The sequence below is a fragment of the Mirounga angustirostris genome, unplaced genomic scaffold (assembly GCF_029215605.1).
Source record: "Mirounga angustirostris isolate CCGP_5_RB_7025 unplaced genomic scaffold, mMirAng1.0.hap1 SCAF_5, whole genome shotgun sequence".
NCBI lineage: Eukaryota > Metazoa > Chordata > Mammalia > Carnivora > Phocidae > Mirounga > Mirounga angustirostris.
Window position 1 is genome coordinate 73,194,638 of NW_026991713.1, and position 21,174 is coordinate 73,215,811.

The 21,174-nt window shown below is 33.2% G+C and overlaps 1 protein-coding gene and 1 pseudogene across 5 annotated transcripts in view; both read left to right on the plus strand.

Annotated features, from left to right (window-relative positions):
* The window catches only part of CPNE8 (copine 8), a 226,900-nt gene that overhangs the window by 183,909 nt on the left and 21,817 nt on the right, over window positions 1–21,174 (plus strand). For all 5 annotated transcript variants that reach the window (XM_064591402.1, XM_064591404.1, XM_064591401.1 and 2 more), the window contains 3 exons: window positions 483–529; window positions 6,270–6,451; window positions 13,152–13,279. In XM_064591402.1, coding sequence (XP_064447472.1) covers window positions 483–529; window positions 6,270–6,451; window positions 13,152–13,279 — 357 coding nt within the window. The remainder of the gene's footprint in view (window positions 1–482; window positions 530–6,269; window positions 6,452–13,151; window positions 13,280–21,174) is intronic.
* Window positions 15,207–15,289, plus strand: LOC123845013 (U4 spliceosomal RNA; annotated as a pseudogene).

Below are 21,174 nucleotides of genomic sequence, written 5' to 3' on the forward strand. Positions count from 1 at the left end.
AAAGCAGAAGAAAATCTTGTGTGTTCAGTGTTGTGAAAAGAATTAGTTTAAGGAATGATATGATTAGAGATGATTTTAGCTCTGCCACACTTCTAAGGGTATAATGATTCAACAATGACTACAGAATGGTTTTAAAAGCAAATTGATAATAAATGCTGACATTGGAGACTGGCAAATCATTATTTGCAGTTTGACTGACTTCTTTATTATGAGCCCCTCACTTAATTATTGTGTTCCCAAATAGGAGCTATTTTTATTCCTCACACTTTGTTTCTTATTTTACAGTTGTATGATTGTAAAGATATCTTGCCCAATTTTTACCTTCTAAAACTGCCTGTCCTGATGCTATCCAGTGTTTACTGAATATCCCTGCTAATAATAACATTTAGGAAATTTAATGATGTTAAAAAATTTGATAACACAAGTGGAAATCAAACTCTTTTCTATGAGATTAATTATTAATGATTCTTATTTACTTCTAGAACGCAAATCAATTTCACAGTGGCTATTGATTTTACGGCATCAAATGGTGAGTATTATGACTATCACTAGTACAAAATATCAGCAATTAATTGAAATATAAAGATTTATCTTCATGAGGTTAGATATTTTATTCCTATATTTACATACTTCTGAAGTGTGTCATATAAAATTCAGGTCATGTTTCCTTTCTTTTTACTATAATGAAATAGTTAGGTATACAAATGACTAGAAGAAATATAAAAAAAGGCCTAATACTCCCATTCAAATTTATTAAATATTGAACTATTGTAATTTTTGTTTCAGATATTTTTAAAAAGAAAATCTGAGATCTAGTTAAGCCCATTGTGTACTTTGGCCCCATTTCTTTGACCCTCCCTTTGTCTTCATACATAATTATAATGCTGAAGTGTGTTGAATTATCTTCCTTTTATTAGTACTTTTGTGTGTATTAATATACATAAACATAATTCAAATCATGTACTTTATGCAACTCACTTCATTTTTACTTGACTATTTTTAAGAATTACTCATTTTAACACATTTATATTTAATTAAGGGGGATTATCATATAATATCCCATGTATAGATATTCATAATTTGTTTATCAAACATTTCAAGAAAGAAAAGATAGTGAACTTTTTAAAATTTTATTTTGAAGTACCATTGTATGAAACGGATCATTTGAATTGAGTTATTATGTATCATAAGAACATCAATCTCATTGTTTAATTTTTACCAGAATTTGCCATCCGTTATATTTATCAGTTTTTTCCCCAAATTACTTATTGTGCTTATAGCTCTCACATTATTTTCTCTTTACCTCACATTTCTTGCACTTTGAGTCACATTTTACAAAGTAATAGAATTTTTAGGTAAGGAAGAACCTTAGCGATCACTACTCCAACCCATCCTCTTATACAAATGAGGAAACTCATATCCAGAAAATCATTTTACTAACTACATCTTGGCTTGTTAATACTAGAGTTAAGAACAGAGATGAGTAAATTGAAATCTAATTTAACTCACCTTTGGTTTCATGTTAAGTATATTCTCCAACACTTTGACTTCAAGTTAATTAATTTTATTCATGTATTTTATTCAGTAAAATATGAAATATAGAAATAAAACCTAAAGTCTAAATGGGCTAAAATACTAGCTTTTGTTCACTGATGAATATTAGCATAACAACTAGAAGAGCAAAAATCTATTGAATAATAAGACACAAACTCTTGAAACTGACTTAAAAAGGTACAATCTGAATAGACCTATTATAATAAGAGATTGATTCATAATAAAAAAACTATCCACAAAGTTTATCTGGGTCCAGGTCCAGATAAACTTCACTGGTGAATTCTACCAAAGAAGAACAGATATAAATTCTTCACAAACTCCTCCAAAAAATAGAAGAGGAGAGAAAACTTCCCAACTCAACATACGAAGTTAGTATTACCTTGATACCAAAACTAGACAAAGAAAAGAATAACTAAAGATCAATATCTTTTATGGATATGGATATAACAATCCTCAATAAAACACTACCAAGTTGAATCCAGCAACTTAAAAAGAAAATTATACACCCTGAGGAAGTAAAATTTATCTCAGGAATGCAAGGTTGGCTTAATATTCAAAAATCAAATAACTTACCGTATCAATAGAAGAAAATGTAAAAATCACATAGTCCTGTCAATTGGTGCAGAAAAAAAGCATTTTGCAAAGTCCAACACATTTTCAGGATAAAAACACTTAACAAACTAGAAATAGAAGTTGACTTTCTAATCTTATGAAGGGAAAATATGAAAAACCCATACCTAACATAGCTTAATGCATTCCCCCTAAAATGAGAAATAGGGCAAGGATGTCTGCTTTTGCCACTTCTACTCAACATTGTACTGGAAGTTGTAGGCATAGCAGTTAGTCAAGAAAAAGAAATAAAAAATATCCAGATTGAAAAGAAGGAAGTAAAACTATTTCTATTTGCAGATGACATAATCATATATATATATATATAAAATCCCAAAGAATTCACTAAAAATCTATTAAAACTAACAAATGAGCTTAGCAAGATTGAAGGATAAAATATCAATATATAAAAATAAGGTCTTTTTCTATACACTTCAGTTAACAATCTGAAAATGAAATTAAGAAAATTCCATTTACAGTAGTAGTTAAAGGAATATAATACTTAGAAATAAATTTAACAAAGTGCAAACTTTATACTATAAAAACTATATTCTGAAAAAAATTCTTGAAAGAAATTAGACTTAAATAAGTGGAAAGATATGCCATTTTCATGGATTGGAAAATTCAACTGTTAAGAGGACAACATTTCTCAAAGCAATCAACAGATTCAGTGCAATCTCATTCAAAATCTGAAAGGCCTGTTTTGCATAAATGGATGCCCCAGAAATTCATGTGGATCTAGAAGAGCCAAAGCAGACTTGAAAAGAGAGAACAAAGTGGAAATATTCTTACTTCCCATTTTTGAAACTTGCTACAAAGCAACAGTAACCAAGAAAGCATGGTGCTGGTGTAAAGATAGATATATAGTGCCATGAAATAGAGTGGAGATTCCAGAAATAAACCCATGAGTCTAAGTTTAACTGATTTGAGAACGGCACCAAGGCAATTCAATGAGGAAAGAATGGTCTTTTCAACAAAGCTGTGACAACAGGATAGCTATGTACAAATGATTTTAAAATGTAGTATATTCACACAGGAGAATACTATTCAGCAATAAACAGGAATGAAATATGAATTACCGATACATGCTATGACATAAATGAACCTTGAAATCATTATGCTAAGTGAAAGAAGCTAGTCACAAAAGATGACATATTATGTGAATCTATTTATATGTAATGTCCAGAATAAGCAAATTAATAGAGATGGAAAGATTAATCATTATTTGGAGCTGGGCTGGATGGAGTGATAAGGGAGGGATAGTGAAGAGGTACAGGGTTTCTCTTTGAGGTGATAAAAATGTTCTAAAATTGAAGTGATGGTTGTACATATCTGTGAGTATATTAAAAATCACTTGTACATTTTAAATGGTTAAATTGTAAGTTATATCTTATTATATCTCAATAAAACTTTTTAAAAAGAGTGTAGTCATGTGTGATTTTTTTTTATAAAGGCATAATGTACGTCTAAGACAAAATCAGATATAAGTTTGATGATATCCAGTGTTTAAAATAATACAAAATCTTAAGTATAGAGTTCTAGCTATGAATAAGGGCTATGGAATCAGATTGCCTAGATTTACATTCTAGTTTTACCAACTTTTACAGTGTGATTAGGAGTAAAGTATTTAATCTGAAAATTGGGTAAAATAAAAAAGTACATCATAGGTTTGTTGAAAGGTTAAGAAAGATATGAAGTAAGGTGTTCAGTACATGTTAGATCCCATGCTATTATAATTATCATGGATATTGTTGGGTCCCAATGTTATCAACTTACCACAAATTCATTGTTCATATGCATTGTTGCATATACAGAGGTGGCACAGATGTGGTCCCAGATTCTAGGAATGGACAGTCAATGTGGCAGATTTTTAACTGCCATATTTTGTGGTGCAGAGCACAAGAGTCCTAAAAGTAAGAGAGGAAAGACAATAAGGGTTGGAATAAGCAAGGAAGGCTGTCTGGTGCAAGTAAAACATAAGCTGGAGGAGAGTAAAGTGACTTCCAGGACACGGAGGCTACTTGAGATGTAGAGATAGGAAGGAAGATCTCATTAGTGATACAGTGAAGAGATGGTCTGATGAAGATGCTGGAAAGAGACAGGCAACATATTTGCATGGGTGGGATCCAGCCCTGCTATGCATGATAGGTGAAGATGTTTAGACATACTGGGATATGAATGATATTTGTATCTCAATTTTAAGTTACAGTTTTCTTAATAAAATAGACTTTGTTGCCATATTGCAGCCATTGGGTAATAATTCTTCTTATATTTGAAAGTTATGTTAAATAACCACTTAGTCAAGTAATGATATTGCCCCCCTGTGGCTCCAGTGGGCTTTTGATCAAGTGCAAAATTCTGACTTTAGAAGAGAGTGTCATTGAAAAATTGCACCAGATAATTTAAACAGACAAGGAAGACTTTAATCAGGACTGTTGCCACAGAAGTCAAGGCTATTGCGATATAAGGGAAAAATTGAACCCAACACCTCCAAAACAAAAGGTGGGAGGGATTTTAAGTACTGCCGTGATCTAATGGAAAATGCTGAGGGACATTAGAGGGGACATTGTTCTGTTTACTAATTAGCACTTATTAAAGTTAGGCTCCTACTTTCGCAAAGAGACTAGGGGACAGGAGTGCGATCTTTCTCCATGATTACATTTCGTGGAGGGCTCCCAGGTCCTGGAGATAAACAGCCCTGGGTTGTAGAAGATTTACATTTCAAAGGTACAGAGAAAGAATTTACAATTGCAAGTTTTCTAAAGCAAATGCTCTAAGAAAAGGAAGATCAGGGGCCTACAGTTATGAAGAAACCTTTCCAAAGTTCAGCCAAATTGAGGGGAATGAATGTTAAGGCCATTTGGTCAGAAGATAACTTTTTCAGAAATTTTGTCATGTGGAACTAGCCCTTAAATGCCGGTAACCCTTTGGAAATATAAATGCATTTATGCAATGCATTATTTTTAGACTAGAAATGTTCTGTGTATAATTATATGTATTGTAAACCAAGGGGAGATCGCTCCTTAATTTTGTTTCTCTCTGGATCTCAAGTGCTTATTATTATTATTATTTTTTATCAGAAAAGAACTGTGTGCCCCGAGGCTTTCCTCCTTCAGGCAATGTTTTAATATAGAATTGAGCTTTATATGCTATTACAAGTCCCATTTAACTTTCCATTTTCACTTAAGAAAGTATATGGACTTTCAAGCAGCCTTTGTGCTGGTAATTAGGGCAACTTAATGTGAATCTCAATGTGTTTTGAGTGGTAGCACTTATATTACTCTCTCTCTCAAATTCATCTCTATTCAAATGCAACATCTTACATAGTATAAGTATATTGAAATTTCAGAACCTTGTGGCTGACCCAGACAGTAATAACAGTAGCAATTAAACCTTACATTTCTATGGTGCTTTATTATTTTTCATCACTTCCACATACATAATCTTATTTTGTCCTTCCAGTTAACACTGGTAGGATTTATTGCAGACATTTTATAGGTGTTGTCTTGGAAATTGCAAGACTGGACTTTGAGCCTTCTGGCTCCTCGTTTAATGTCTAGTTAGAAACTCTGAATCCTTTTTCAGATATAGATATTTAATTAGCTTGAATTTGAAAATCACTATGCTTTCCTTTTTAAGTGATTAAATTGAGATATTTCTAAAATATTCCATTTATATTTGTAATAGAACTTTGGGAAGCCTTCGTAGTTCTCTAATTATAAACATAAGGGTTCAAGCTAAAGGCATATGCTTTTTTTTTTTAGATAAAGATGACTATAAAATCAGTTTAACAAAAGTACTTTAATACTTCTTCTGTAACTGAGATTCAGAAATAGCCTGTGGCATTGACAATGAGGAATAATTTCTGAAAAAATCTGCATATGCTTTGGCATATCTTTGGAAAGCCTTCTACATGTCTGATATAATGTAATAAATATTTCTATGTTAATCTCCATCCAAAAGAAATTATTAGACAGTATGGATGTAGGCAGAAAACATAATTTTAAGTATTTCATTCTGAAAGAGGCATCAAGAAAAATGTTGTCAAAAAAAATGACATCTTTAGCCTGATCAGTCATGTTTGAAATATTTTTTTCTGTCATCAGGCAACCCTGCCCAGCCCACTTCTCTCCACTACATGAATCCTTACCAACTGAATGCCTATGGAATGGCACTGAAAGCAGTGGGAGAAATCGTTCAAGATTATGACAGTGATAAAATGTTCCCAGCTCTAGGCTTTGGTGCAAAACTGCCTCCAGATGGAAGGATATCTCATGAATTTGCTTTGGTAAGAATATATCACAAGGATTTGATCTCTTGAAAAAAAATAATTTGTTGGATCTTTTAATATTGGTTTACTACTTATGCTGTAGTCAATCATGTGGCCATTATATTCAAGATTTGGGGTTCAGGAATTTGAGCACAATACAATAGGAGGTGGTTTATTTCTTCAAGATGTCTAGGACTTTACCTAGGATGGCTTGATTGGCTAGAGGTGGCTGGAATTACTCAACTAGAACCATATATCTGGGCTTCATTTTGCTGTGGATTGGATGACTCAGTACTTCTCCATGTCACATCTCGGGGGGTTAACATGTCCCCTAAGATGGCTTTGCTCTTGTCTGATGCTCAAGATAGGATGACTGAAATAGCTGGGTTGCCTGGACATCTCTCCCTTTTTCTACTTACAACCTGTCCATGTGGTTATCGTGGACCTCATCACAGTATGGCCATGTCTTGGTAGTCAGATTTCATACATGGCAGCCAGCTTCCCCAGAGTGAGTATTCTCTAACAGGCTGGGGCAGAAACTGTAGGTTTCTTTACACCATAGCATCAGAAGCCTCAGAAAGTTGTTCTTGCTAAATTCTCTTGGTTTTGCAAGTCACTAAGGCCAGCCCAGTTTCCAAGGAACCTTCACCTCTCAGTGGGAGGCTATCTCAAAGAATGTGTGGCTGTTTTAATCTACCATCTAAGAAAATGGCATATCTTTTCAAATATAAAGGAATAGTTATGGCTAGAATTATTTTTTTAATGTGAAGCAATAATTATGGCAATAGCTAATTATGATTTCAATATAATGGAGTAGATATGACTGGAATAAATATTTATCTAGTTCATCTTTACTTTACATAGATCTAGTTCATATTGTGTGATTTTAGATAAGCAGTGTACTGCATTCTACCTTCAAAATAAACCCCATACAGATAATGCTTATAGATCCAGTGAGCCTTACTCTCCCTGTACTTTCTTTTCTTTTTTTTTTTTTTTAAGATTTTATTTATTTATTTGACAGAGAGAGAGATAGTGAGAGCAGGAACACAAGCAGGGGGAGTGCGAGAGGGAGAAGCAGGCTTCCCGCCGAGCAGGGAGCCTGATGTGGGACTCGATCCCAGGACCCTGGGATCATGACCTGAGCTGAAGGCAGACGCTTAACAACTGAGCCACCCAGGCGCCCCTCTCCCTGCACTTTCTGATAAAATAATGGGAAAATCAATATAGGAATGGTTGGCTATCATTTTGGAAAAATTTTAGCTTTTCATTAGAAGTGCCTTCCTACCCTCTATACATTTCAGAAGTAACCTCTTCCATCCCCATTATTTTTGAAGGCCTTTGTTGTTTTTATTCTTGTTACAAAAGCAATGCATAATCATAGAGATATTTTTTGAAGCTCTCAAGCAAAACAGACAAAAATAAACAATAATACTACCATTTATTGAGTAGTTACTGAGTATGAAGCCAAATACTTTACAATTCTTTTCTTACATAATCTTCATAAAGTTTCTATGACTATCACATAGCACTACTCTAGCAAGTGCCACACATATTGAATACAGTGAAGAGTGCCTGCCCAAGTGTTGTATACTTCAGTTCAGCAGCAGAGCAGCAGTTAACCAGGGTTCCAGAGGACAGGACTTGAACCCAGATCAGTCTTATTTTAGAATACATGCTCTTTAACTGCTATTAAAGCACATTTTATAACAGTACCTATAATCAATCCCACCTCTCGAATATGTGCTTTATTAACACCATGGTATGATATTGATCAGGATACACACACACACACACATCCAGAACTTATATATGATTAGATTTAAACTTCTTTAAATATCTTTTAAGAGCAGTATTTTTACATCTTCATTTCTATACTTATCCTTGCTTTTCTATTCCAGTGCGCTCACAATTGCAGGAAAGGTTGCTGGAGGCTTTAATTCTTTTTTCCATGAATTAGCCCACATGCCACTTTCCCAATGTCATATAAAAATGAATATCTATTGGGATTTTGTTGTGTCTTAGAGAATTAAAATTTCCCGGAAACTTAGAAAACCATGAAAGTCACTCATGTGATGCTAAGTCTTAAGTGCCTCAGGAAAAAGGTCATGAGCTATTTTAAAGCTTAAGAAAAGGAATAATTATGTTAAACTAAATGAGGTTTATTAATTTTTCCTTCCATACACTTCTTCTCACCCTTGTGTGTGATTTTTTCCTTTTATCTCTCTCTAATCCTCTATTTTTCTGCTTTTCCTACATCCAGATTCATTTCTTATTAAAAAAACCTATGCAAATATCTATTGCCAAGGAAGGATTTTTTATTATTATTTGCATCTTAAACAATTCTTTGAACCCAGTTCAAATACTTATAGGATAGAGATCATACCCCTTTAAGGTTATGAAAAATAGTCTCCCAAATTGAAGCTGAAAACAACGATGATGATAATGAATGAACTTTAACAGCACTAACCAATTAATTTTTTCAAAGCACTTTTTTTTTCTTGGGTAAATAAGGCAGAGGAGTTAAGTAGGTCTTCAGTGAGACAGTATTTGATTTGATTTTTTGCTACAGTTTTCTGTTAACCTCATCCTAAACAACTGCAATATATACCTATAAGTGCTGAAATGGCAAATAGGAAAACCAGTCCCATGTCAGTCTGGCAATTAGTGTAGTCTGTAATCCTAACAAACCCTCATATTTTCATGGTAACAATTTGTGATACAGAGTCATAAATATTTATTTATCAAACCAAGTTCAAATAATCTTCAGATAGCAAAGGAGGCCTTCTAAAAAATTAAATAAACCCTAATTGGTGAATTTAGGGCTAGCGCAAATGTTGAAAGTTGAACAGAAAAATGTAATTTTTAATGTTTTCTTTGCTGTTACTTAAAAGGGTTGCCGATAAACCCCAGCTTTTCCTATGAAATATGAATAAGCATATACATATATTCCATAGTGGAAAAAGAACAGGGAATAGAAAAGGAAAGAAAGAAAGAATGTCCTGGTACCACCATGTTAGCACAAAGGTTGTAAAAGGGAGTCATTGCTCTCTTCCCATTATGAGTCTGAGGACTCCTTAAGTTGTTATAACAAAATATAATAATAGTGTAGAGCATCAGAGGAGATACTCGTAATGGGCATGGGGCCAATGACCCTTTAAAGAAAGTCTCCTGCAGTGATCAATAGAGAAGTGCTTACATCTGTCCAAGTGATTTCTCCTACTAGAGCTCTAAAAGGGCTGGCCTACTTTTCGCTTATTTTGGCATTTATAGAAATCTGTGCAATTTAATATTGATATGTATGTCTTTTCTTCCATCTAGATGCTAATGATTTAACAACCAAGGGTCTTAACATTGTATGCATAAAATAGAAGCTCAACAGATGTTTGCTTACTGAATAAAAGGGAGACTTGCAGCTTTTCTCCACCTAAGCAATCTCTGGGCAGCAACGGATCCATTTCAAAGAGTAAAGTGACAACTCCTTAGAGCTTCTCTTCAGCATTTTGTCAGCTTGTTAGCCCTGCTGAGAAGTGTTATAGGCTCTAGGCAGCAACAGAGACTGTATAGTCTTCTCTCTTGGAACTGAATCTAAATCCTCAGTACAAGTCTTCAGGGAGCCAAATGGAGGGAAAAATTGGTGAGAGACGGACATCCCTCCCCACTTAAGTCTGCGTGGTGGGATTAGTGCTCATTTTGAATTCTGTTCTTTATGTTCCATGTGTTCTACAAAATAACATTAATTATTTTATAAATGGGAAAGGTTGCTAATTAAAATGGAAATATAAAATAGGGCATCTGCTGCCCTCTTCATTAATAAACAACAAAATTGAATGTACTTACTTTCAAAAATATCCTGTGCTTTACTTTTGTGCTAGAGTCACACATAAGCTTATTTTAATTTGTTTTAACAAGTAAAAGCTAATTGCTTGTTAGTAATTAGTAACTAACACACATAATTATTTTGTGAAATGAGTTTTTAGACTTAAAAAATCTTTTTATAACTCATTACAATTTGTCATTAAGAGGAAAATCTCATTTTAATAGCTGTAAATTATTTTAAATAATCCTGATATAATGAAAAGCATATATTAAAAAGAATGTGTAATTTTATGTCCTAAGTATTCTTATCATCCAAAGCATATGAGGAATTCTTAGAGCAATTTATTATGGAATTAGGGCTAATGGAGAAATCAGTGCTTTAAATATTCCGTAATGATGAATAGAACATCTAATGATTATCTTTCCACTAAGAAATGAAATGGTGAGAAAAATGGTGAACTTGTTGTAATTCCAGTTCCACAGGAATAGAGAAAGTATATTATTTTCTAGAAATGTAAACCCTTAATTAAAATGTTAAAATGATGATGAAAAAGTTGCTCAGAACTATCCTGATTTGTATTTCTTCCCCTAAGGCAGATATAGAATACATTTCTATATGTTCAAAATCAATAATGAGTTTTAATTTTAATTAGTTTCATATCTTGTCAAGGGAAAAGAGCACTGTAAAATTTTATTTAAAGGAAGGTTCAGTTCAGATTAACATCAAAAGCAATCATTAACTGCTTTGTGCTAAATATTAAACTTTTACATTATAATTTCAATCAATTAATGTGACCAATTTTGTAGTATAAAACTAAAAATGTCTTTATTATTATGTAAGAGGCTTTTTGTTATTTTTATGTTTTTAAAAATTTGCATGATGGTCAATTGATTTAAAAAATTTGAATAAAAGACAAAATTAGAAGGAAAAAGTGGGTATATATCCCTCTCACACAAATGGCAAAATTGAAGTGGTTGATAACATCTGCCTTGGTTTCCTAAGATCTCTTGTCTTTCAAAATGCTTAGGATTTCAAAGCATGGTGGCATGGTGGTGGTTAAGAGATTAGGCTCTAGGGGTGCCTGGGTGGCTCAGTCAGTTAAGTGTCTGCCTTCAGCTGAGGACATGATCCCAGGAGACTGGGATTGAGCCCCACATCGAGCTTACTGCTTGGGTCTGCTTCTTCCTTTCACTCTCCCTCTGCCTCTCCCCCTGCTTGTGCTCATGCTCTCCCTGTCAAATAAATAAATAAAATATTTTTTAAAAAAAGAGAGAGATTAGGCTCTGAATTTAAACTGAGGGTTCAAATACTGGCCCTCTCATTTGTGTTCTGTAATTTTGGGACACACTGAACTCTCAGTGCCTTAATTTTTTCATTTATAAAGTGGGGATAATGACAATATTTTATCTACTTTTTTAGGGTTGTTATAAAAACTATCTAATATGTGTAAATATTTTAATGTAAAGCTTAGTATATAGAATTCAACAAATTTTATTTACAAATTACTGGTCATTTGTGATTGTTCAGATAAAAACATGCATGCTGAAATTACTGTTAACTCTGTTTAAATATAATTACTGTCTCTAGTGTTTTAAATATATCTACATTTTTTTATCCTTCCTCCCTTCCAGAGGTGGAGTCTAATTCCCTTTCCCTTGAGCATGGGCTATACTTAGTGATACATTTCTAGCAAAGAGATTAAAGTAGAATATTGGTGTGCATCTTATGGGACTAGCTTATAAAAGGTGTTGGGGCTTCCTTTTTGTTGTTTCTCTTGGATTGCTCATTCTGAGGAAGTTAGTGGCCATGTTGTAAGAACACTCGAGCAGCCCTATAGAGACACCACGTTGACCTCCTGCCAGCAGCCATGTAAGTGAACCTTCCTGGAAGCAGGTTCTGCAGCTCTGGTCAAGCTCTCAGATGCCCAGGTTGGCACAGTGACTGCAAACTCATGAGAAATGCTGAGCAAGAACCACCTGCTAAGCGGCTGCTGACACCCAAAAAATGTTTGAGATAACAATTACTGTTGTAAGCCACTAACTTTTGGGGTGATATGCTACAAAGCAATAGATAACAAATACACTGCCTTATATGTGTCATTTGCAAGATCTGGACTAGGAGAACTGAACTTAATAATAACAAAGCATTCAAGGTATGAAAAAACTAGTCTAGGTCTCCAGGTATGAACTTGCCCTTCTAGGTGCCTTCTCCCGAATAAGAACTTAGTGGCAAGCTCCATTTCTCGTGGACAACATGAATGTTTCCTTGATTCTTTTCATTTTACCTTCTCTTGATAATTTTTGCACCAAATTACATTCCCTCAGACCCCTTCTCTCCTTGGGGTTATCAGTTGTGACCTGAAAATGTGCACGTGGCAGATATTTTGTATTTTGCCTTCTATAAGGTAAAACTGAATGGATAGTGATTTTTTTTTTCTTGATTTTAATAGATGTCACTGCAGAAAAGTTGGGAAATATTGAATAGTTTAAAGAATGAAATAAAAGTCACCAATTATATGTAACCACCCCGAGTTAACCACTGTTAATATTTTATTTACTTCTTTTCAGGGTTTTTATATGTTCATCTCTACACATACATAGACATATGCAAATGAAGACATTAATTATAGAATGTTATGGTATTCAGCTTCTCAAGATTCTTTAGAGTTTTCTGTGGTTCTTTTGAAGAGTATCAATTTTTAATGCTTATATATTAGATTCATCATATCACAGTTTTTATAATATATTGTAATGTATTGTTGATCACTTTATTTTTTTGCTCTTAAATAAATGACTATTCTTTAAAACATCTTTGAGTGTCAACCTATCTTTTCTCTTTTTCAGTTGATCTTTGCAGACACTACTAATTTTTACTCTTTTTTACCTGTCAATTCCACAGAATGGGAACCCTCAAAACCCCTACTGTGATGGCATTGAGGGGGTCATGGAGGCTTACTATAGGAGTCTGAAATCTGTGCAACTATATGGGCCGACTAACTTTGCTCCTGTAATTAATCATGTAGCAAGGTAAGTGGAAGTAGACAAGATATTTATTCCAGTGTACCAGACTGCAGTGAAATTATATGTTACCATGACTCCACAAATGAAAGGCGTTTTCTTCTCATTTACCTCCAAGGAAGTGAGGAAAAAGATACAGTGGAAAGAGTCTCCATTGAGCTATCATAATACGTTGCTAAGAACTTTACATCAAAGTCTCAAGTGAAGAATATAACACTGAGTTATATCAGGACCTGTATTTGTTCAACCAAGAAGTGTTTTATTCTTTGAAAAGGCAGCCACGAGAGCAATAACAAGATCGATTATGATCTCAACAGTGTAAATCATTCAATCTAATATCACATTCCATAGTAACATGGAAGTAATAAGAGACCATGAAGACAACTAAAACCTTTTAGTGATATATAGGGCACATTATTTTAACCTCTTTGAAATTAATATAATAGCTAATTTTAAAAATTCCCAGAGCTCTACCTGTATATAGTACATAGTATTGAGATCAGAATATAATTGCTTATGATTCCAGTTACATGTTCTGGAAAAAGTTTTTAAATGTAAAAATCTGTATACATTTGTTTATCATTTTTTTCATCAGCGCATAAATAAATAAATTAGACACCATTTTTAAAATCCTTAAAAGGTTTGACCCAGTTGCAAATCCTATGAAACACTGCCTTATTTTTAGAAAATGAAAAATGTGTAGCTTTTGCATCCTTCCCAATATGTAGTCAGAACTTGAAAATACACTGCATTTGGATAAGTGGATCAATGCCTAAAAGGTGATAAGAAACCTCAGTTCTCTGTTAAAGATTCTGGTACTATATCATCTCCATATTGGACATCACAAGTGACTTAAATGTGTTCTACTTTCCATTATCTGGGACATAGACAAGATACTAAAATACCCCTGTACCCAGCGCTGACCCCAGCGGAACTCTCCCGTGGAAGTCCACCTAAGGTTGACAGTGATACACATTGATGACCATTCTCTGAGTGTGACCCTATGGCTCAGGTTTTTGAAACATTTTCTCATCCACAATCTGTTTTAAGTTATGAATTTCATATCTCATCCCCGGACACACACACCTAAAAAAAAAGGATTATTTATGACATAATACTATCCTTATCTTCTATTTCCTCTTTCTTTCTATGGTGTCCTATTCTTTTCTGTTATTCTTTTTATTTTTTTAATACAGGTCTCGACCCACAAAATTGATTTCAAAATCCACTAATGGGTCATTACCTGTAATATGAAAACCATATCCTACTAATTGTATTAGCCTATATAAATAGTGTTATCTATATTTTATTTCCTAGTTTTTTGAGAGTTGTCAAATGAAGTAGTATTAAAAAAAATATTATCACAAAATAAATTATAGTTGACTCTCATTCTCTCTCACACACTACCATTGAGATCACTGTCTTTTATAAAAAGATATGGGAAAAATGATAGGATTTATTTTGTGCAGACTCATGCTGGTTATTGTAAATGTTCTCATGAGTGCTTACTGGTTAACTTTGTATCTTTTACCCTGGATATCTCTACTGTTAAAGTTAAACTTTTCGATATAAAATTTCTAGGTGCTTTTCTATATACCATTTAAAACTATAGGCTCTACATTGTCCTCATACAATTTTTCATGTTTTGTCCAGCATTTTAAAAAATTCTTAAATATAAGGGTAGTTGCCAGCTAATACTTTCAGACTCTGACAATAATCCGTAATCTAATAATTCTTCATTCTTATTTTTTGATGAGAGAAAATAAGAAACACATAAGATAATGGCTTTTGGGGAATCATCTTTCCTTCCAATATGATCTGAAGTTCCATGTATCTACTCTTATTATGAAGCTTTATAAGAAATGCTTTTCTCTTTTACTTTATCTTTGAGAATAACATTTACTTTAATTTTTAAGCTTTTTATTAAGACATGATTAGCTTTGCGCAGTGGCAGTATCGTAGCCAATGAGGTTTATCTGAGGCGCGATTATTGCTAATTGAAAACTTATTAAGACATGATTTCTGTCTGATCCAAAATTACCATCCAAAATACTTATCAATTAAAAGACAAGCTACTATTTTGTTCTAAATCATGAGAAGTGCCATAGTTACAATATGTATGACCCCTGTCTAAACAAAATTCCTTGAAAATTTTGTCACTTTTAAATGCATCCATCAGTGCTTCACCATGCCCATCATATAGGAGGTAAGTACTTAGTAAATGTCTAATAAATGAATTCTGTATATGTTAAGATATTTGTCATTAAAAATATTTTCTATAAAGTTAAAAGCAAATGTATAGCCTGCTTTTTTATTTGCTTGATTTTTTTCTTCTTAAAAAGTGTGTTTTCTATATTGATAAAAGTTTAGTTATTTGTAATATTTAGTTATTTGTAATTCATAACCATTCCCACCTAAATACTAAAAAGTATTTAGTTATTTATTTGTAATTTCTATAAACATTTTGAAGAATGCTTATTCTTATTCTTTTTAAGAATAATAATTTTAAGGTTATGCTTATTTTTAGAACCGAAGTCTATGTGGTAAGACTATCGACTTTTACAATAATATTGAGATGACAATATTGTGAGTCACAACCCAAAGCATCATGTTTTTAAAACTTGAAAGTTTTATGTGCTATTCTGAGGTTTTCCGACCCCCTGCCTCTAATTTCCTGCCTGACCAGTTTTCCTTTCATAGAGTTGTCTGGGGAACAGCATTTCAGATGATGTAAAAATTCCACTCAACATCCTTGATGCTCTGTCACAAATTTCAATTCAAACACTTTAGTTTGGTATTTAACAACTTTTAATATCCAGCTACCACCACCCATCCAACCTCATTTCCCCCCACGTTCTCCCAAATGTGCTGTACTCCAGTCATAGAGAGTCATTACTTCTGGTCTCTGAATTGTCATTCCATGAATACCTCTATCAAAACACTAATTTAATCCTACTCAACTGTTACATGTGGATCTTTTCCCCACCAAGGACAGGAATTGTGACTTCATTACATATAATGATATAATAATAATACAATTTATAATATATATGTTATAAACCAACATAAAGCCCAATACTTTTCATTTACTGATAGATCCACACCTGTTAATTAATTAATTAATTTATTTTGTCCCAGGACCCTGGGATCATGACCTAAGCTGAAGGCAGATGCTTAACCGTCTGAGCCACCCAGGCCCTCACACCTGTTAATTTAATTGAATTTTCTGTATGCCATGCATTATGACTACATTTTAATAAATAAGTTTAGGGACACCTGGGTGACTCAGTTGGTTAAGTGTCCGACTCTTGATTTCAGCTCAGGGCATGATCTCAGGGTTGTGAGATCCAGCCCCATGAAAGCGTGGAGCCTGCTTAAGATTCTCTCTCTCCCTCTGTCCCTCCCCCCCGCACTTGCATGCTCTCTCTCTCTCTCTCTCTCTCTCAAATAAATAAATAAAATAAATAAGTTTATAACAGAGAACTAAAGGAACTCTTAATGACAATGCTTAGTTAGTGTTAATAACCTGTAGAAAATGTATCAATGTATCAATCAGGGACCTCAGGAGAAACAGAACTAATAAGATATATAAACACAGATATATATATAAATTTATTACTAAGAATTGGCTCATGCAGTGGCAGGCACTGGCAAATCAGAAATTTGTAGGGCAACCTGGTAGGGTGGAAATGCAGGCAGGATATTGTATCCTTGCAGTCTTGAGTCAGAATTCCTTTTTCTTTGGGAAACCAGTTTTTATTAAGGCCTTCAACTGACTGGATGAGGCCCACCCACATTTTTGAGGATGATCTCATTTACTTAAAGTTATCCAACTGTAGATATTAACTGTATCTTCAAAATACCTTCACAGGAATACCTTAATTAGTAGACTAAATAACTGGCTACCATAGCTTAACCAAGTTGACACATAAGACTATCACACCTACCAAAAGAGACGTATCACCATTATGTTGTACATTGAAAACAAATTTAAAATCAGAGAAATCCTTTCCATCTATGAATTTATTAAGAGATCTAATATCTATAACATTATGCTTAAATCTCATTAATTAGTAAAGGTAGGAAGAAACGTGTTAAGGAAATCATGTGTTTATAGAGACGTGGTTGTAATAAAGTGGGGTTTACTCATCCCCGACTAACCTCAGTGCCCTCTTGGACGTGGCAGTTACTATTTTTACATTCCTGTTCAGGTCACTTTTTCAAAAGTTTCTCTTCATCTAGAATCCTACCTCAGTAACTTCAAGTTATTTGAAATATTTTGTTGGTATATTTTACCAGCTTATTACTTCAAAATAATCTAATGCACCAATGAAAATATCAATGATCTTTTCAGGCTATCATGAAAATTTTACTATTTCCTTCACTTGACTTAAATAGTATGTATTGTTTCCTGAGGACTAGTCATTTGTTTCTTGTGCCTGTAACCAGTTACTTGTTTTGAGGCTGTCACAGTTCAGTTTTTTAAATCTATCCATTTCTGACTATTGGCTAGATTTTTGTATCTAGATATCCAGATCCAGATAACCAACTAGAATTAGTTTTCATTTCTGAGCCCATAATCTATCTCAGGCAATGTGCTCAGTGCTATCATCTGGAATATTTCTTTTAATCTTCACAACAACTCCGAGAGGTGTCAGGAGTGTTATTATTCCTATTTTCCTGATGACAAAATGGGTATGTTAGAGTGGCCATTTGTGGTGGAGCTAAAATCCCAAACAGAATAATCTTATTCCAAGTAACTATGTTATGATGCATTACATACTTAAACCCTTTTATCTCAGTTCCAGAGGTAAGCACACATAAAAGAAAGTGCAACAGAACCACATATGATTGTGGATACAGTCGGTCACTTCATTACACTGCCAGAAGTAGTTTGGATAACGACTTAGCAATATAAAAATGACTGTTAGGTTGTATTGAAATATTTAAATGTATCCCTTTATTTAGTATTAAGATTTAATTCATTGTGTATATCAAAATTAAACTACTTAAATAAAACATTCCTGAGTCAGTTTCTTATCTTGTCTTGTTGTCCTCTCTATTCCTATGAACTATTAATAAGCTGAGAGAATATTCCAGAAATCTGAGCCAGCCATTTATGAACTTTATAGACACAATCCCAGAAAGTTCCTTGACAAAGACTCCAGGGGAATGCATTTGAATTCCAAAACCCTGACACAGTTCACCTCTCTCTCAGATTTATCATAGTAATATTAAAATATAAATTATAGATGGCCTATATTTGAAAAAAGACATTTAACAGGCTTTTAATAGTAAGAGTTTTAATTATGCAGTTTACAAAAGGATTCATCAATCAGGTTCCTTTAAGCAGCAAGGTTCTTTAATACATTTAAAAGAATCTAAAGATTATATGTCAGTGTTACCTCCTTGAAGACAGATTGAGATGTGATCAGCCTCTACTTTCTACTTAACACATTTCTGTAGCATTTTAATTATTTTATTACAGATATATACTTTAAAATAGACTAAATTAGAATAAATGGTAGCACAAGATATGATTTTGTTTGAAACTTAGATTTATTTGCAAAGTGCAACAATATGCCAACGCATACCTCAAATGCCATAGAAACCATGAAAAGTTATAAAAGATTAATTTATGGTGCTTATGGTGATAAAGACTAAAATGAAATTTATTTTCAAACTTGTGTATCTAGCAGTAGTGGGAGCCACACAATAAGCTCGTGTATCTTTCTACAGGATTCAGAGTTAAGAAATATAAAGCATTAATACAAGCACATATTTTTATAAAATAAAATGTAGAATTCCTATGAATTTTTAAGATAAACAACAAACTTCAGAGAAATTCCAAGTTTACTATATCTGCTTCAGACTTTCTTCCTAACTCTTTTGGCAGTAGAAATATATTCTCCCCTTCTCTTAGGGTTACTTTCTGGTGAATCAAAAGAAAACCAAAATGTAAATGTAGTAAGCTCAACAAGCAAGACATGGAGTGGCTGAATGGGTAAAAACACAAGACCAAACTATATGCTATATGCAAGAGACTCAACTTAGATTTAAGGATGTACATAGACCAAAAATTAAGAGATGAAAAAAGATATTCCATGCACATGGTAGCCAAAAGAGAGCAAGCAGGGGTTTCTATACTTATATCAGAGAAAATAGACTTTAAGTCAAAACTGACACAAGAGACAAAGAAGGTCATTACATAATAAAAGTCAATTTATATGATATATTGATTGATATATATAGGTATCCTCTACTTTCAATAGTTCCCATTATACCACTTAACCTTTTACAAGAGATCCTACATTAGGATGTGTTTTCACTACCAAAAGAAATCCAGAGATTTTTGCTTTTATAGATTTCAGTGTTTGTTTTACAGCAAGCTGTTATAGAAGCAACATGAATCATAAGCAGTGAGAGTGTTGCCACCAGGCTCTTTCCCTGGAAACTACACTCAGCATCTCAGTGTCAAGGTGCCTTAGCTTTGAACTGTATCTGTGAGCATCTGTGCTTTACCTCCACTGTGCATCTGTTTACAAGATATGTCCTAATGTATCAGAAAAGCCTAAGATAGGATAGGTTATTTTTTAGAAAAGTCTGGGAACACTCAAAAAATCTTTGCATATAAATTAATGCTAATTGCTTTTTCACTTTATACCATTCTGCTTATGGGAACTTACACAGGAATGCTCTTTTTTGTGATAGTGGGAGAAACTTTGAAAAAATGAAGTATTATTTGGCCTTAAAAAAGGAGAGCCTACCACTTGTAACAACATGGATAAACCTGGATAATGTTATGCTAGGTGAAATAAGCCTGACACAAAAAGAAAAAAAAACTGCATGATCTCACTTATATGTGGAATTTTAAAAAGTTGAACACATAGAAGCAGAGAGTAGAATGGTGGGTACCAAAGGAAGGGAGGTAGGGGAAATAGGGAAACACTGGTCAAAGGGTACAAAGTTGCATTATGCAGGATGAGTAAGTCTGGAGATCTAATATGTTGTGTGATGACTATAGTTAAATACTGTATTGAATACTGGAAACTTGCTAACAAAGTAAATATGGGAACTGTGTGAGGAGATGATATGTTAATTAGCTTGACTGTAATAATCATTTCACTATATATGTATATATCAAATCATCATGTTGTATATCTTAAATAAATAGAATTTTTATTAAGAAGAATGAAATTTTTCTTAAAAACTGTCAATTCAACAGGAAGATTTCATCATTATAAATGTGTATGTACCCAATATCAAAGCACCTAAATATATAAAGCAAAAACTGACATATCTAAGGAGGGACAAATAGACAATAATATAATAATATTAGAAAACTTCAGTACCCCACTTTTGATAATGGATAGGTCATTCAGAGCAATAAGGAAAGAGCAAACTTGAGTACTACTCTAGACCAAATGGATCTAACAGACATATACAGAATATTCCACTCACTAGCACCAGAATACATTTTCTTTTCAGGCAGTAATGGAGCATTCTCTAGGATAGATTACATTATAGGACACAAGGCTAATCTTACTAAATTTAAGAATTGAAATCATTCCAAGTCTCTTTTCTGAACACAGTAGAAAAAAATAAATCAGAAATAGTCATAAATGAGTGGAAATCAATATACTCTGAATATCCACTGAATCAAAGAAAAAATTTTTTTAAAAATTGGGAAATAGCTCGAGATAAATGAAAACACAATATACCAAAACTTATGGAATACTACAAAGACAGTATTAAGAGGCAAGTTTATAGTGATAAACCCCACATGTTAACAAAGGAGAAAAATCTTAAATGACCTAACTTACATCTCAAGGAACTAAAAGAAGAAAAAGCACAGGTTAGCAGAAGGAATGACATAATAATAATTAGAGTAAAATAAAATAAAT